The following is a 17,571-nucleotide window of genomic DNA, read 5'->3' as shown; positions in this document are numbered from 1 at the left end:
TGTCACACAGATGTTTTGTCTTGTGTTTTGTAGCCAGCAAGGCAACAGCTCAACTTTGCTGGGGGATCACCTCCAGATGTTCAACCAAAGAGAGACTCTGCTACCCCACTGAGAGTGAGCAGACAGTTCCTCCCTGCATCTGGGGCCACTCAGCGACAGTACAAATTAGAAAAGGGTTAGTCCCTACCATCGTTGTAATGGTCACATTTGAAGTTCAAAAACACATATAACACAACATAATCTGAGTACTGAATGTCTTCATACATAGTCAGAAACTTACAAACAATGTCAAGTAATTTTTTATTTTAAAAATCTATAATAAGTTAAACCTGCCAGGCAAGTTTTCTGTGACTTTGGTTTGTAGATTTTTCTTGTTGATGTTAATTGCTAATTTTTCCACTCTGGCAAATTTGACTGCTTAAACAAAAACAGCTTTAGTCAAATACCTGGAAGAAGAAGTTAGGTTAACTCCTTCTATGCATTTGTATTTTGCAAAGCTGGTTCCAGGAGATCCCATTTATCACTCTTGTATTTTGCGAAACTTCGCAAAGAGCACATTCTGTTTCAGAGATGGTGAAAAAATGGCAGTTATTGTTCATGTAGACCTTGGCATTTGCTTCATAACCTGGGAAGAAAAGTGTCAAAGCACTGTTACTAAGCATCAATTACACTTTCGGGTATTTATTAAAAAAAAATGATGAGTGAGAGAGACGAGAATAAATCCTAGATTCTTGACTCATGCAATTGAGTATTGCTGTTCACTCAGATGAGACAATTAAGTGAGCAAAACATTTTGAGTGGGAGGAGAATAAAGGTTTTCTTTGACCTATTTAAAATTTATGATACCTGTTTGATATTCTAGATCTAAGGAAAGATGTTGAAGCAGCTGAATATGAAGTTTGGAGCTCAGGAAGACAATGGAATTGTTTATATTAATTCAGTTGTTACCAGAATATAGCTGTTTCAGAGGAGAAAGCAGATTGGAAATGTATCGAAAATTCTAGGTTTCTATTTTTTTTTTTTTTTTTTTTTTTTTTGGAGATGGCTCAGGTTCTCCGGACATGAAATTCCTTCTTTATAAAATAAAGGTTTGAAGAGCATTATTACCAATGACTACATTTTATATGTATATGATCTCCACTCATAAGTTACTGTTTTATGTCAAGAAACATTTCTTTTACAAACCATCAAGGAATTCTGCCCTTGGAAGATCATTTTGCTATTTGGCTTTTTTGCCCCCATCATCATAACATTATTCATTCTGGCATTTTTCTCCCTCAGGTTTCCTTTAGTACATCACAACTATAGATGAAGCCAAAGGAACTCACTAGAACAAATGGCATTGTTTCTTTATTGCACACTGAGAATTGTTACATACATATCTTTGTCAGTGAGGTTGTAAATACTGACCCAATGTGATCTGTGGACTAAATGATGAGATTTGTGGGTATGTCCAGGACCTCAAAAATACATTAACAGGTCAGATTTCAGGTTTTTTGTTAAAAAATACGTATGGCATGTTCTGTGAACACTCAGCATTTGGTCAGTATTAGAGGTTTTCTTTGACAGTCTTGCTATCTATGGAAAACTATATTCTGGGAAATTAACACACAGTTTGTCTCGTCTTTGGCTGAACCAACAGTAGTAATATGAGTCTCTTACTTTCAAAGATGCTATGATTGTGTCCTGGTGCCCTTTTTGAAATGCGTTACCTTACTGACACATTAATATCCTATTTAAAATGCCACTGGATTCAGAATTAATGCAGTTACTATTTACTTTAACAAGAGAGATTTTGGTCATATGGTGTGGTTGAAAGCCTTGTTGGCATGAATTCTAAAGAGAATGGGAAAATAGAAATGAAGACAGTGAAAAGAGATAAGGAGTTTTGTTGTGAAGGGAGTTAAATAATGGGGTTGGTTGAGGGGAGCAAGGGAGGTTTTATTTAAGATGGATTATCATTTTGAAAATGTGCAAGTAAGAATATTCCAGCAGAGAGGGGAAATGTGTGTCGGAGGACAGAGTGGATAATTTCAGGAGTAGGTAGGATCCAGGTCATAAGCCGAGGGATTGACTGAGAATAAGAGCAAAGACATTGCTTTCCAAAGAACAGGAGCACGAAGGGCGAATAGGAGAGCTTGCTAAATGTGATGGTAGCCGGATGTTGAGTTTCCCTTTGGAGGCTTCTGTTTCCTCAGTGAAATAAGAAGCAAAGCAGGCAGTGAATAAAAGGTCTGAATATTAGAGGTTGGAGGGGAGAGGCAGTAGTTTGAAATTGTCAAGGAAAGAGTGGGAATGAATTAACTAAAGAAATGTAGTAGGACTGTCAGGCAGCACAGAGGACCCTTTTGATGGTTTTGCTCGTGAATTTGAAGAGAAACATTCAACATGATTGTAATTTGTTTGTTTGTTTCCTAGCTTATTCAGCTGCTTGGGTTTGGCAGAGATTCAGTATTAATCAAGGTTAGAAGTCTTACTTTTCCAGTAAAACCCTTGTTGAAAAGGGCAAGAGAGTTGAAGACAGTATAAGGGAGTCATTTTTATTGATGGAGAATGGAGCTTAGTCCAGCAAGGAGGGAAGGGGCGGGGGATAAGGGAGGGTGGGCAGCAAGAATGTGGTAGGCTCAATTGCTTAGAGCACCCTCCAGAGCTGAGGAGAGGTTAGGGTCAGAATATTCTGAGAATGATCCAGAAGGGAATGATGTTCGAAACTGAGATTTAGGAAAGTACACAGCTACCAATAAACACCAGGGTGACTCAGTCAGTTAAACATTCAACTTTTGATTTTGCCTCAGTTCATGATTTCAAGGTTTGTCTGATCGAGCCCTGCGTTAGCTCCTCACTGATGGCAAAGAGCTTGCTTGGGTTCTCTCTCTCCCTCTCTCTCTCTTTCTGCCTCTCCCCTGCATGTGCTCTCTCTCTCTCTCTCTCTCTCTCTCTCTCTCTCTCTCTCTCTGTCTCAAAATAAATAAATAAACATTAAGAAAAAATAGACCAGGGCGCCTGGGTGGCGCAGTCGGTTAAGCGTCCGACTTCAGCCAGGTCACGATCTCGCGGTCTGTGAGTTCGAGCCCCGCGTCGGGCTCTGGGCTGATGGCTCAGAGCCTGGAGCCTGTTTCCGATTCTGTGTCTCCCTCTCTCTCTGCCCCTCCCCCGTTCATGCTCTGTCTCTCTCTGTCCCAAAAATAAAAAATAAACGTTGAAAAAAAAAATTAAAAAAAAAAAATAGACCAAGGCAAAGGTATAATCACAGCTTTGGGAGCTAAAGTAGAACAGAGGAAAAAGACCTTTAGAGGTTAGGAGTTCAAGGTACTGAGTGGCCATGTTGGGACTGGGACTGGAAAGAAGACGAACAGCAATAGGGTCACCCTTTTACTTAACAGGTGGTATTTATAGCTTCCTCTTGGTTATTAAATATGCCCCATCGTCAAACATCCAGAAGCTGTAGAAGTCGCAGCCACTGCTCAGTAAGCAGGGACTTTGGACGTGGCATTTCCTGGACAGTGGTCCTGTGCTTGCTGGTGGACCTTTCATGAACGGCCCCTCAGTTCTGTCTCATGGCCACACATCCCCTATTTTTTACTCTTTCTTACTCACAGAGGTTCTTATGCTCAGGAACTTTTGACCCCCCTCCCAGAGGTGTCTGCTTCCTTCATACATGTCCTTGGCCCACCAGCTCTGATGAGCTAGCTCCCATGAGTTTCTCCAGCTAAGCTTTGGTAATGAGAGGGAGAAGTCATGCAGCTCACCAAGCATCCATCCAGAAGATGGAACTATAGCAGTCTGCCTGCAGATAGTCCCTCTGAGGGGCTCTTGCAGCCTCCTTCACCTGACTAATACCTTTCTTTAGATAAAATCTTCTCCCCACAACAGCCTCTATACCCTGCTCTTGTATATCTCATCTGAGATGAGTGATGGAGGTAAGCTTTGCAAGACTGAATGATGAGCTCTAGCTCTCTCTCTCTCTGTCTCTCTCTGAAGAATGGGTGGATGCTTGTCACCCAAAGTCCTTACCCCTGGTGTCCCAGCCCAAACTGGGACTTTTTAATGAAAACCCTGCTTATTTTCTATGGTGTTATATGTTCTTTTTCTAACAGCCAATTAAATGGGATCCTAGAGTTTTATAGTCAAAGTTTAGAAATATTACATTGTCCCTTTTCTCCAAAATCTCAGCAGTATGCAAGGTAATATGTATTTATGATATGAAGAGCTGATTAGCATTGGTACAAAAGTCCTGCAAATAATTTCCTATAAAGTGCTTAGAGACATTTAAAGCATGATGGGATGATTATTCTTATGCTGACAGCCCAGGAACAATAGAAATTAGATTGTAGACACAAAGGAAATTAATATTTAATTTGCCTTCTTCATTTTGACATACATTTTGATTGGTAGATATTCTCGTAGCTTGATTATGTCTAACTTAAGATTGGTGATGTTTACATCTTATTAGTGGCTTATCCTAAATTGTTCTTTATTTCTCTAGAATCTTGTTCTCAACCCAACCAAATATAGTATAAGCTGTAACTCTCTCCAACAAAATCTTCCAGCATTCTCCCCATCTTCTTGTGGTCAAACCCCACCAGCCTTTCATTTGCTTTAATGCCACTAAACTCCTTTTTCTAGCACACATACTGTGCCTTGGGCCAGAAATGCTCTCTACCCTTATTTCAAACCCTCATACACATAACTGACAACTCCTTTTCTATCCTTCCTCTTTCATGTCTCAGCCTAAACATAGCACCCTCTAAGTGAAACCTCCCATAGCCATGCACAGTTGTGCTCCTGTGCCAACTAGGGTGTACTCTTAGAACACCCTGTGCTTTTCATTTTCATTTACCATACTTGAAAATAAGAATAAACTTACTTATCTATTTGGTGCCTTTCTAACACACTAAACTATAAGCTCCATGAGGGCATGGTATCTTGAACGTAGTTGGCGCTCAATCAATATTTATTGAACAAATGAATGAAAACTCCCAATAATTTTACCTACAGTGAAATTTAAGGATTTCATCACTGTGTGCATAGCCATCTGAGGTTGTGTGGCCTGGAGGAAAGTCTGTAAGCCTAAAGTGGGTAAGACACCCTTCAGAGTTAGAGTACTAGGTATTCTAACTCTAAGCATGTCTTAGAAACATAGTTAGGGGCACCTGTGTGGCTCATTTGGTTAAGTGTCCAACTCTTGATTTTGGCTCAGGTTCTCACAGTTTGTGAGTTTCAGCCCCACGTCGGGCTCTGCACTGGCAGTATGGAGCATGCTTGGGATTCTCTCTCTCTCCCTCTCTCTGCCCCTCCCCCACTTGTATGAACTCTCTCTCTCAAAATAAATACAAATAAACTTTTAAAAAAAGAAACATAGATATGTATGAGTAAGCTGAAACTGGACATAGAAAAATCAGTATTCATGATTTTAGTGGTTGTATTCTAAGTGTGCTGCTCATTAGCAATATTTGGCATGTTGTTTACATGGGCACTGATGTAACAGAAAACTCTAATCACTGTTGAAAACACAGTTAGGATCTGCAGATGATCAGTCAGTGGGGACCTTATCAATTAAAACAAGATCTACTGTAAGATGAAATCATCTTGAGTATTTTACCCCATTTATTGAGCTTTTATACTATGATATTTTGCTATTGTTTACATTAGGTATGTTGTCATTTTTTAAAATCATTGATCAATTAATTCATATACTTCTGAAGATTAAATACAATTTAATTTATAAAGTCAAGAAAAGGCCTAAGTACTAATTTTCAATTACAAAGAATTTCTTCTTCCCTCTTATTTAGTTTAGATATGTTCATAAAACATTTCTACTATAAATTTTTTAATCCCACATCTTTTTAAAGTTTAGGATTTCAAAATCAATATTTCCATGTTTTACCGGTATATATAAGAGGGTGTTTATCATTTGACCAGTTAGGTATGGGAAAATTAGATAAACAAGGATTTCTCATTTGTGTTTGTATTTTATAGTGGTTGACATTTGTCATAAAAATCAGACTGTGGAAGTTTTCCATTACCGTTCCATTATTTCCATTACATTTTCTCTTTGCAGAAAAATATTCTCAGGTCTATTTGGATTAAATTGTCACAGTACAAACTGTACTTATAAAAGTTTCCTGGTTCTCCCAGAGGAAGCTTATTGACCTTTTTCCCACCATTTTCTAAGTGTGTTCAAGAGTAATCCGATTCTTAAAAGCACCTAAACACCTTATTCTCTGCCTGCTACGCCAATACAATATAGAAATGATGGGACTGCTTCAGATTCAGTATTATTGAGGAAGTTTGTTGCAAACAAATTCGTTGTGAAATTGATGTTCAGAAATTAGGAAACAGAATGCACTGAAGTAGAGTCATTAGAAATCAAAGTGTATTTTGCTTCTCTGTTACCACCAAGGACTATTGAATTTTGAACCCCTGAACACTCTCTTCTAGCTGCTTTCGAAATCTATTGAACAACTGAAGCAACCAGGCAGTCACCTCGAGGAAGCGGAGGAAGAGCTTCAGGGGGACCAGGCGATGCAGGAAGACAGAGCGCCCTCTAGTGGCAACAGCACTAGGAGCGACAGCAGTGCTTGTGTGGATGACACACTGGGACAAGTTGGGGCTGTGAAGGTCAAGGAGGAACCAGTGGACAGTGATGAAGATGCTCAGATCCAGGAAATGGAATCTGGGGAGCAGGCTGCTTTTATGCAACAGGTAATAGGCAAAGATTTAGCTCCAGGATTTGTAATTAAAGTCATTATCTGAATATGAAATGCATTGCAGGTTTTGGTAAATGGATATTTCCTATCCTGTTTATATTTCTGAATGATTTGATTTTAGTGTTTAAGGATTCTACTTAATACATATATATCTATATAGAGATTTCTCTATATACTGGTTTCTATATAGATATCAAGGTTTCATTGAAACTCCACTGGTAAGGAAATACTTGTTACACTAAAATTATACTACATAAGTATACACATAATTAATAGGCTTTAAATTCATCCCAAAGCCCGCCACACCAATTACTTCTAAGGAAAACGAACTCAGTGTTGTTTTTAGTTTATCTGTTGAGATCAGTGACTGCTGGATCAAGTCACCCAGTCTGATCAATGAAACATTCTATTAGTTCTTGAATTTTTTTTTTTGGTAAATAGAATTCAGTTTTCACATTGTTGTACATAATGTATCATACTACAGTCTTGAACACTGTTAAAGGTAGTCTGCCCCTTCCGTCCTCTCTCTTTTTTGTTAAGTTAAATGTTCTGGTTACCATGCCAATAGTCCTTAGGTTATTGTATAGATTGCAATTGAAAATATTAGGAATAGAGGTGGTTTTAAATATATAGATTGCAAAGTACAGCACTATTTTAAATATTACATTATGTCTCACCTAGCACTGCTCATTTTACTTTTATCTTGTGTTATTTGATGACATTGTCTATCAAAAAAGATCAAATGAAGCCGATGCAAGTATCGGCAAGGAGTAATGTGCAGCATTATGGTCCAATCAGATACTATATTGTATCTACAATTGTAGAAAACGTAGTAATGGTATGATGATTATCTGATATGAAGTCACAATTATGTTTAAAAGAAGAAGGTGTATCATATTTCATAATCATATCACTAGGATCTCTTAGGCATGATTCCATAATGACCCGGCATATACCATACCATTTTGGCAAATAAAAATTTAGGAAAGTTAGGCTTAACAACAGAATCTACTTGTATATAATGCACCTTCAGAAGGACTGTGTCCTTTGATGCTATGAAATACAAACAACTTTGAAGGCAACAGAAGACTCTGTTTATTTAAGTCAGTTCTTTGTCAGGTTCCTGCTGTTCTACAGAAAACTGATTCTATGCGGCTGAACAGGAAATGCCTTGTGGAAACAGGAAGTCCAAGTGATTCATGTAATGAGGAATGTAGGGGGGGGGAAACGGAGGATAGTGTTTTACTCTTTCTGTTTTTAAAGGGCACTCTATGAATTGATTTATTGTCTAAGAAAATAACACCACAAGTAGGGAAATTGTTAAGGAAGCTTTTCACTGGAACATTTCCTTCATACTCCCTTTTGATATGTTTACCTTGTTTTATAGGTTTACTTTTGTTAAGCTAGTTAAAGATTCTCTGTATTAAGACCCCTTTAATATGGATAATCCAAATTGACCTAGAATCTTTGTGAGGTTTTTTTCTATTAAAATATTTATATTTCTAAATCCAAGGTATTTTAAGGTGTAGTATCCTGTTTCAAAGGAGATAGAACAATTTTGCCAAATGTAGACATTGTAACAACTGTATGTTATTGGCACGTGTTGTTTACATTTTGCTGTGACATTTAAAAATATTTCTTAAAAAAAGGTCACTGCTAAAGATACATTATCCTTTTTTAAAAAGTCTCCATTCAAATTAAATTAATATAACTAGAAGTTAGAAAGTTTAAAACTTTTCCATATAATGAAAGTCCTTCTGATAATTTGACAAATAGCTATAATAGGCAACTTTTCCTATTACCAACATATTTTGGTTAGTATATTCCTTAAGATTAAAATGACTTTTTGTCAGTTGTTTTGCATTAAAAATATGGCATTCCTAAGATAAAATTGTATATTTTTTCCATCTCATAAATATTCATTTTCTTTAAAGTCTTCTTTCAATCTCATAAAAAAGGGATAGTGCATCTTTTAAAATACATTTTATTTGGGGAGGAACATGTGGCTGAGCAGACTTTTGTATAATATCACTTCAAAGATATGTAATCACAAACAAAAAAAAAACCTATTTTTTATAATGTCATTTGAGAGAGCTAGCTTCATCAGTACAGTTGGTGGACATTAATTGTTTGAATTTGATAGTCTTTGAATTTAATCAAGAAACTACCTGGAACCAGTGAAAAAGAAAGCTGGACTTAATTCATCTTAGAATTAATTGATAAATGTCTCTTTTAAAATCTACTGTATTTATTATAATTTACACCCTTGAAGGTGATCTCTTGTTTTGTGTTGTAAATATATTGTTTGTATGTTTCCTTCTTGCCTTCTGTTATAAGTCTCTTCCTTTCTCAAATAAAGTTTTTTTTAAAAGATCCCCTTTCATACATTTGGCTTTGTGTAAACTTGATCTATTTAATCGAATTTGAAGCTCATGCACTAGGTCTCGTATACCAAAATATATTTGCCATTTGTTGTCGAAACAAGAAAATGAAGATATTTTGAGCAATTATTTCTCGTGCCATTAAAAATAATAAATCCAACAATGATTTTAACCTACTTATGTCAGCCATTATCAGATAGCAAACACAGGTAAAATTTGTTGCCTCTTCATTTCCCCAGTGTGGCCTCTTTTTTCATGATATGTCATCATCTTTGATGTCACCTTCCAAATATAAAACTTTATATTGATAAATGTTAATTCCTAACTTTGCTCAACTTAAAAAATTATTTTTAAAAAGGTTAACATAATTCCTTCAGTGTAACAAGCACTCAGTAAATAATAAAATAATGTTCCATGTATCATAATAATTTTATCTATTACAGTGACAGCCTGACCTACAAGTATAAAGTAACAGTCCATAAATTTAAAGAGAAAAAAATAATTAAATGACTTCCCCTTAGATGGAAACAATGATTCTAATGCTAGAGTAGAGAACAAGGAGCCTGGCTCAGGTAAAGGAAACTGGACCATAGACATCCATGCGCCTTGACAGACTGTGCTAGCAAAATTTAAATCAGTCAGTACTTCATAACTTCATAATGTGTTACCTTGTTTTTGTCTCAGTGGGTTAAAAATACTTGTTTTATATTCTTTGATTCCCTTAATCTAAACTTTAATGTCTTACAAATTAAAATTACTCCAACTCACAACAATATTGCATTAGATTATTAAGAATTCTGGGGGCGCCTGGGTGGCGCAGTCGGTTGGGCATCTGACTTCAGCCAGGTCACGATCTCGCGGTCCGTGAGTTTGAGGCCCGCGTCAGGCTCTGGGCTGATGGCTCAGAGCCTGGAGCCTGTTTCCGATTCTGTGTCTCCCTCTCTCTATGCCCCTCCCCCGTTCATGCTCTGTCTCTCTCTGTCCCAAAAATAAATAAACGTTGAAAAAAAAAATTAAAAAAAAAAAAAGAATTCTGGAGCTAAATATCACTGTTACAAAATGGATTATTATTCCATAATGCCATAAATCTGATAATTTGATCAAAATTGTTGGAATACCATTAGTTATAATTTTCTAAAAATTGCCTTTGGACTTTTTTTTTAATGTTTTATTTATTTTTGAGACAGAGATAGAGCATGAGCAGGGGAGGGGCAGAGAGAGAGAGGGAGACACAAAATCCAAAGCAGGCTTCAGGCTCTGAGCTGTCAGCACAGGGCCCGACGTGGGGCTCGAACTCACAAACCACGAGACCATGACCTGAGCCGAAGTCCGACGTTTAACTGACTGAGCCACCCAGGTGCCCTGCCTTTAGGCTTTTTATAAAATTACAAGAAGAACCTGATACCAGAGATCCTCAAAAAGGAGTTGGAGGAACCAATTAGATAATGGTTTTATACTGCATTTCTGATTTTCAAACTGTAAAGTGGAAGTTCAATAAAAAGTATCAATCTCATGTTAAAACTTTTTCTTTAAGAAAAATACTTTTTGCCGGGAATTGCAGTTACTAAACATTAGATTTCCTCTTCTGGCAGTAAAAATCCACCTTCTCATTGGTAAAGGTGGCTGCTTAAATGGAGACTGCTACTTTTAATTAATCTGAAAAAGATTATCTTTGAGAAATTTTTACTTAGTTTTATACTTTTTTCTCTAAAGGATATTAAAAAGGAATTCAGACACTCAACATTTTTTTTTGAAACCTAGTACTCAACGGATATATAGGTAGACAAGATTATTTTTTTTAATTTGGCATTTCTTTGTGATTATTTCGATAATGGAAACGGAATTGTGGGTATACAATTGTGAGTTAATAATGATAAATAATCAAGGTAATTACCAATTACAATCAAGAACTTGGAAATGCAAGAGAAGGAATTCTAGATGTAGATTACCATTCCCTTTGTTCTTGATAATTCCTCCATTGGGGTTTTAAAAGGAAAGTACGGGAGGGCAATCAAAGAATTCTGGCAAATAAAACAAGATACTGGGAATGTGACTTTTCAGAACTTATCTATTTAGATTTAAAAAGTTCTCTATTCTAATTTTATAATACCTTCTTTAAGGCTTATAAAGTGGAAGGTTTAGACCATGCAACCTTTTGGGGTCATCTTGATTTAAAAAAAGACTTTCACTTTTAACTATTGCAAACATATGTCTAGTAACTTGTTTAGTTCTCACAACAACCTTATGAGGTAGATATTATTTCTCATTGTAGAGATGAGGGCACTGAGGCACAAGGAAGTTAAATAAGGCCAAGGTCACCCAATCAGTGACAGTCTAGCTCTAATTTGAACCCAGGCACTCTGGCCCTGGAGTTCTTGTTCTCTCCTTTTACTACCGCACTGCATTTAATGCAACAATTCTTTTCACCTATACAGGTTTATTAATTCACCAGTTCTCTCTCTCTCTCTCTCTCTCTCCCCTCTTCCCTATTCCCTCTTCCCTCTTTCCTCTTCCCTCTTCTCTCTTCCCTCTTCCCTCTTCCCTCTTCTTCTCTCTTCTCTCTCTCTCCTTTCTTCCAGCCCCCCATCAGCATTTCCGAACTGTTTTGAATCAATTTTCTCTTAATCGTTGTTTCCTTGTTGTAAAGTAGGAGATCAGGACTCTTTTTTTTTTTTTTTTTTTTTTGTCTAATGCACAGATGAGAGACTTAATTCTTGGACACATGATATTCAACCATTTTGAGTCATGAAAATTTGTGAGTTTCTTTTTTTCTGACCCAAGCCAGTGTTAGGATGAGGGAAAACAGAATACCTGCCCTTGAGATTAATTTTGGGCAGAGAGGAGAAAAGATTTCAACTAGGTCAAGCCCTCCTTTGCCACTTCTTATCTTTATTTCCCAACCAAGGCCAAGAACCCAATTTCTAAGCACCTAGAATGCCGCCTTTTAAAACCTTTTTTTGACTTCTGCTCTTGATAATTATTTTGAGCTAAAATAGTCTGTATAAAATGTTGGGGAGAGGAAGAACAGAGACATTTGTCTTGAGTTCTTGTCTTTCTAGGTGATTTTTCTGTTGAAAGATGCATAAAAATCCTCCTGAGGGAAGTTGCTGGCAATTCAGATTCTGACTGTACCTCCTAGAGATTCTGATTCTGTTGTCCCAACATGGAGCCCAGGCATGTAATTTTTTAAGCCCTTTGGGAGAGTCTGATTCAGATATAATGTTCTGGAGGTGCCCAAGGGCCCTAAACCACTTCCTGAATTATGGCCTGATTTTCAATAGCTTTTACCTAAGATCCTTGAACTCTTCATTCATAGTTTCCAAAATAGACTATATTCTATTTTTTGTGTATTGTTCTGTTTCATTTGCATTTTAACTCGACTACAGATTATTCTCACAATATTTACTGCTGTTACTTCTTTGATAGTATTTGTCCTTTCGGTTTATTTTTCTCTTCTAATTTAAATAATTGCTTAGCCTGTTTATAGAGTATTATTCACCAATACTTGGCAAATTATTTTTCTTCACAAGTTGTGAGCTATTTGTTGCAACATAGTTTTTTGTTTTTGTGTTTTGTTGAGATAAATTTCATATCACATACAATTTATCATTTTGTCCATTTTAAAGTATACAATTCAGTGGGTTTTTGGTATGTTCATGATGCTGTGCTGCTGTCACTACTACCTAATTCCAGAATATTTTCATCAACTGAAAGCAATCCTCTACCAGTTAATCAATCATTCCCCCTTTGCTCCCTCCCTCCAGCCCCTGACATCTACTTTAGGTCTCTATGGATTTGCCTGTTGTGGAGACTTCATATAAATGAATCATATATTATGTGGCCTTTTGTGTGTCTGGCTTCTTTCACTCTGCGTAATGTTTTCAAGGTTCGTGTATCAGTACTGCATTCCTTTTTATGACTGAATAATACTCCATTGTGTGACTATACTACATTTTGTTTATGCAGTCATTAGTTGAAGGACACATAGTTTTCATTCTTTGGCTCCTATGAGTAATGCTGCTATAAATGTTCATGTTCAAGCTTTTATGTTAACATACATTATTCTCTTGAGTATATGCATAGTATATACCTAGGAGTGAAATTGCTGGGCTCTATGGTACTTCTGTTTACTTGTGAAGAACTGCCAGATTGTTTTCCACTAGCAGTATAAGAGGGATTGCAATGTTTCCACGTCCTTCCAACACTTGTTATTTTATTTTTTTTTTAAAAATTGCAGTCATCCTGGTGGATGTGAAATATCAACTCATTGCTGCTTTGATTCCTATTTTGCTAATTGCTAATGGTGATGAGCATCTTTAAATTTACTTAGTGACCATTTGTATCTTTTGGGGGTAATATCTATTCAAGTCCTCTGCCCATTTTTTGATTGGCTTCTTAGTCTTTTTGTTGTTGAGTTTTAAGTGTTTTTAAATATATTTGCTGGATATCCAAAATGTGAATTGCAAATTATCAAATATATGAGTTGCAAATTTTTTCTCCCATTCTGTGGGTCTTCTTTCCTTTTCTTGATGTTTCTATTGGTACACAAACATTTTTATTTTTGCTGCAGTCTAGTTTATCTATTTTTTTCTTTTGTTGCTTGTGCTTTTGGTACCATATTTAAGAAACCATTGCCTAATCCAGTGTCACAAAGATGTATACCCCTGTTTCCTTCTAAGAGTTATTTTATTTTTTTAATGTTTTTATTTTTTTTTTTTTATTTTTGGGAGAGAGAGACAGAGACAGAGCATGAGCATGAGCAGGGGAAGGGGAGAGAGATAGAGGGAAATGCAGAACCCAAAGCAGCTCCCGGCTCTGAGATGTCAGCACAGAGCCTGATGGGGGGCTTGAACTCATGAACCGCAAGATCATGACCTGAGCCGAAGTCAGACACTTAACCAAGTGAGCCACCCAGGTGCCCCTAAGAGTTTTTAATTTTAGCACTTTTAGGTCTTTGATCCATTTTTGAGTTATATACACTTTTTTTAAAAAATGTTCTTCCATTTGAGTTATTTTTAAAGAGATAAGAACTTAATGATTGTTGGTCTCCATTTTCTCATGCAGCATCTCCATTTTTTTTTTTAATTTCTAGCTGATATTGGTCTCGCATTTCTCCCCTTCCTGTTATTATCTCTTGTTGCTTCCTGGCTTTTGAGGCTCTTCCTTTCCTTTTTCTTCCCAATAACCATATAAATGCTACAATCTTGCTGTTTATTGTACCTAATATAAACTGAACAAAACATTAAGTTTATTTTTCCTTTAAGAAATGCCTTTTTCTGGTGACGTTTAAAAACTAAATCCGAGGGGCACCTGGGTGGCTCGGTTGGGTGTCCGACTTCGGCTCAGGTCATGATCTCACAGTTTGTGGGTTCAAGCCCCGCGTCAGACGCTGTGCTGATAGCTCAGAGCCTGGAGCCTGTTTCAGATTCTATGTCTCCCTCTCTCTTTGCCCCTCCCCTGAGACGCTCTGTCTCTGTCTCAAGAATAAATAAACATTAAAAAAATTTAAAAAAAAAACTAAATCAGAGTTATTTTTCCTCATTTGTAAGACAAAATTCTATCCTGGTTACTCATTTTTACTCATGTCTTCTTTGCCCTTAAATTTTATGTTGAACCCGTGTTTTCCTCTTTGTTTTCATCTTTGTGTCTCTGTTGACAGAATTTCTGCAAAGACCCCTATATTTGTACTGTCCAAACTGGTAGTCACTTGTATCAATCAAGAATTTAACATGTGACTGGTATGACTGAGATATGCTGTAAGTGTGAAATGCATACTAGATTTCAGACACATAGTAGGAAAAATATATTCCTAAGTGATAAAGATGTATTTGGTTACATATTAAAATAATTTTTAAATAGATTATGTAACATTATTAAAATTAATCTTGCCGGTTTTACTTTCTTAATGTGGCTGTTAGAAAAGTTAAGATTATATATGTGGCTTACATTTTTGGCTCACATTATATTTTCTGTTATAGAATCCTGCTTTAGATCATCTTTCATTTTATATTATGTAAACAGACTTCACTACATCATTTTAGAAATAGGTGGGCTATCAAACTTGAACAAACCAGTATTTGCTCATGCCATTATCTTTCTATTGCTGTTACTCAGTTTAACATACACATGTAAATTGTTAGTGTTAGAAGGGATATGCATATCTTAATGATTTAAGTGTTTAAAGATCTCCTGTTCTTTACCTTAAAGGTAACTTGATGTCTATCAAATGCTTTATTAATATTTATCAGTTGTAAGGAAAATTCACTTATTTCTCCACTCTCATCTCAGTTATTAAATTCACTGTCTTTAAAATACGCTGTTTTATCCGGCTTTTCCATTTTATCCATGGAACCACCCTTTAGACACTGGAAAGATTATTATGAAATCACCTTTATTTCCTCTCCTTTATTTCTAATAAGCAATTGCAATACTCCTGTTTCTGATTTCCAAACCATCATATCTCTGTACTTTCTCTTTGGCTCTGCTTTCCCTGGTCAATATCTTAATTAATAGTAACACAAATTCATTCTTTTACTATTACAATAACCTCCTTCCGCATCAGTGTAGTCTTTATACTGATTTAATGAATGTACTGTAAAATACCAATGCCCTGTTCACATTCTCTGTAAACAGAACCTACAATATCTACCTAACAGTTTAATCTAAATGGTATCCTGTAGTTTCAACCCTCAAAATTATATATATATATATATATATATATATATATATATATATATATATATTTCCCCCCCCCTCTGGCTCTAGTGATAATAGTCACTTTTTAATTTTTATTTTTTGCCAGGGGTTAATGATGGATTTTTTTTCTTGATGAATTGATTACTTGATATTCCATAAACTGAATTGATTTGTGATCATTTGTATTCTATATGAATCATTATTCTACTAGACACATTTTTAGATAAAAATACAGCACATCAGATAATTTTCATGGTCTCTCTATAGTATTAATTTTTCTATATCCATGTATTCTATAGATAGCTTTTGAAAGGTAAAGCATAGAAAGAAGAAAAATTACGCCTATTAATTTTAGAGACTGAATCGACTTCATCTTTACAGATATTTAAATAGAAGTGTTACTGAACATGACAATTGTTATGTTGTTTTGACTACACACACATCAAAGTTAAATCATGGCGTTTCTCATTGTCTTTGAGATCCTCTTGTGGAACTGCCTTTTAGATGTAGATGCCTAGTGGTTACAAATGCTGGTTCAATAGTCAGAGGGCCTGAGTTCCAAATTCAACATCTACTGTCAACTCCACCTGGAGCAAAGTATTTAGTTGTGCCAAACTTCAGTTTACTCATTTGTCAAATATGATTAACATTATCATCTTTTTGTTAGGGTGTTTGTGAATTTTAAATGGATCCGTCTATGTAAATAATATAATATGTGCTAGCAAAATTGCTGCCGAGTAAAAATTAGCCATTGCTATTAATGTCATTGTTAATAGAACATCACTAAGAGCTTCTTGGACCGTTTGTAACTCTCTTCCTCTTAGTAGGAACATTTAGTTTAACTTTTTAATAGTGAATAACTTTCTCTTCAGTTAATTAAAAGCCTTAGATCAGTGCTTCCCCAACTTTTTCAAGTCCCAGCACACAGAAAATGGCACTGTATGTATATGTGTGTGTGTGTGTGTGTGTGTGTATATATATATATATATATATATATATATATATATGGCCTATGTCACTGCAGGAGGAAGACAGTATAGAACTGATTCAGCTGCAAGTCCCACCCAATTTGTGGGGAAATACCTAGGTTGGGATGTTCTTTGGAAGACTGTGGGAATGCATTACTCTTCTTCCTCTCCACTCCCTTTTCTTCCTCCTCCTTTACAGACCATAAAAAGAACCCCAAGATTTTTCCTGAAAAAACAGATTTCAACTAAGGATTCAGCAAATTTAAAACAACTCCAGGTCTGAATGATCAACATGATCTTTATTCCAAGAGATGTATTAAGAAACTATACCGACCAGGGAGAAGGTCTTCTGATAAATTCTGTCTATGCCCAGCTCTCCTCTATATCATTAATTCCCACCCCATTAACAGCACCAAAGCCATCAATGAGGAAGTTGAGTTCAGCACAACTCAGAAAACTGGCCTTGCCTGGTAGCCTACAAGGGATTCTCTTGTGACATTTGCATTGGGCTCTGCCTTTCTTTGGAGTCAGGATGAAAAAACAAGTACTAAACTTTTCTGAGTCTTTGCTTTTTAACAAATGCTCTGAGAATCTTTTTTTGGGTGGGAGGATTTTTTTTTCTACTCTCTCCAGTTGGGTGGAATGTTAAACTTGTTCCATCTGGGAACAAGAAATTCTGCATTGATGCCTCCATCTTCGTAAATTGCCCCCTGTTTTGAATAGTCATCAATCCTCTCTCTTTTACCTTCATTTAACATGATAAAGAATAAGCTTAATTTACACTGTATTTTTTTAGCATCTTAAATATGTTTTGGC

The 17,571-nt window shown here is 36.1% G+C and overlaps 1 protein-coding gene across 13 annotated transcripts in view; it reads left to right on the top strand.

Annotated features, from left to right (window-relative positions):
• The window catches only part of HDAC9 (histone deacetylase 9), a 708,604-nt gene that overhangs the window by 565,874 nt on the left and 125,159 nt on the right, over positions 1 to 17,571 (top strand). For 12 of the 13 annotated variants that reach the window (XM_086694877.1, XM_086694833.1, XM_086694841.1 and 9 more), the window contains one exon: positions 6,442 to 9,083. In XM_086694877.1, the coding sequence (XP_086551003.1) occupies positions 6,442 to 6,756 (315 nt within the window). In that variant the 3' untranslated portion in view covers positions 6,757 to 9,083. Of the gene's footprint in view, positions 1 to 6,441; positions 9,084 to 17,571 lie in introns of those variants that run through there. The other variant, XR_015246442.1, reaches the window with a different exon arrangement.

The sequence above is a fragment of the Puma concolor genome, chromosome A2, assembly GCF_028749965.1.
Source record: "Puma concolor isolate L17-30 chromosome A2, mPumCon1.1.hap2, whole genome shotgun sequence".
Taxonomy (NCBI): Eukaryota; Metazoa; Chordata; class Mammalia; order Carnivora; family Felidae; genus Puma; species Puma concolor.
Note: the sequence above shows the minus strand (reverse complement) of the source record. Positions and strands in the feature narration are given on the sequence as shown.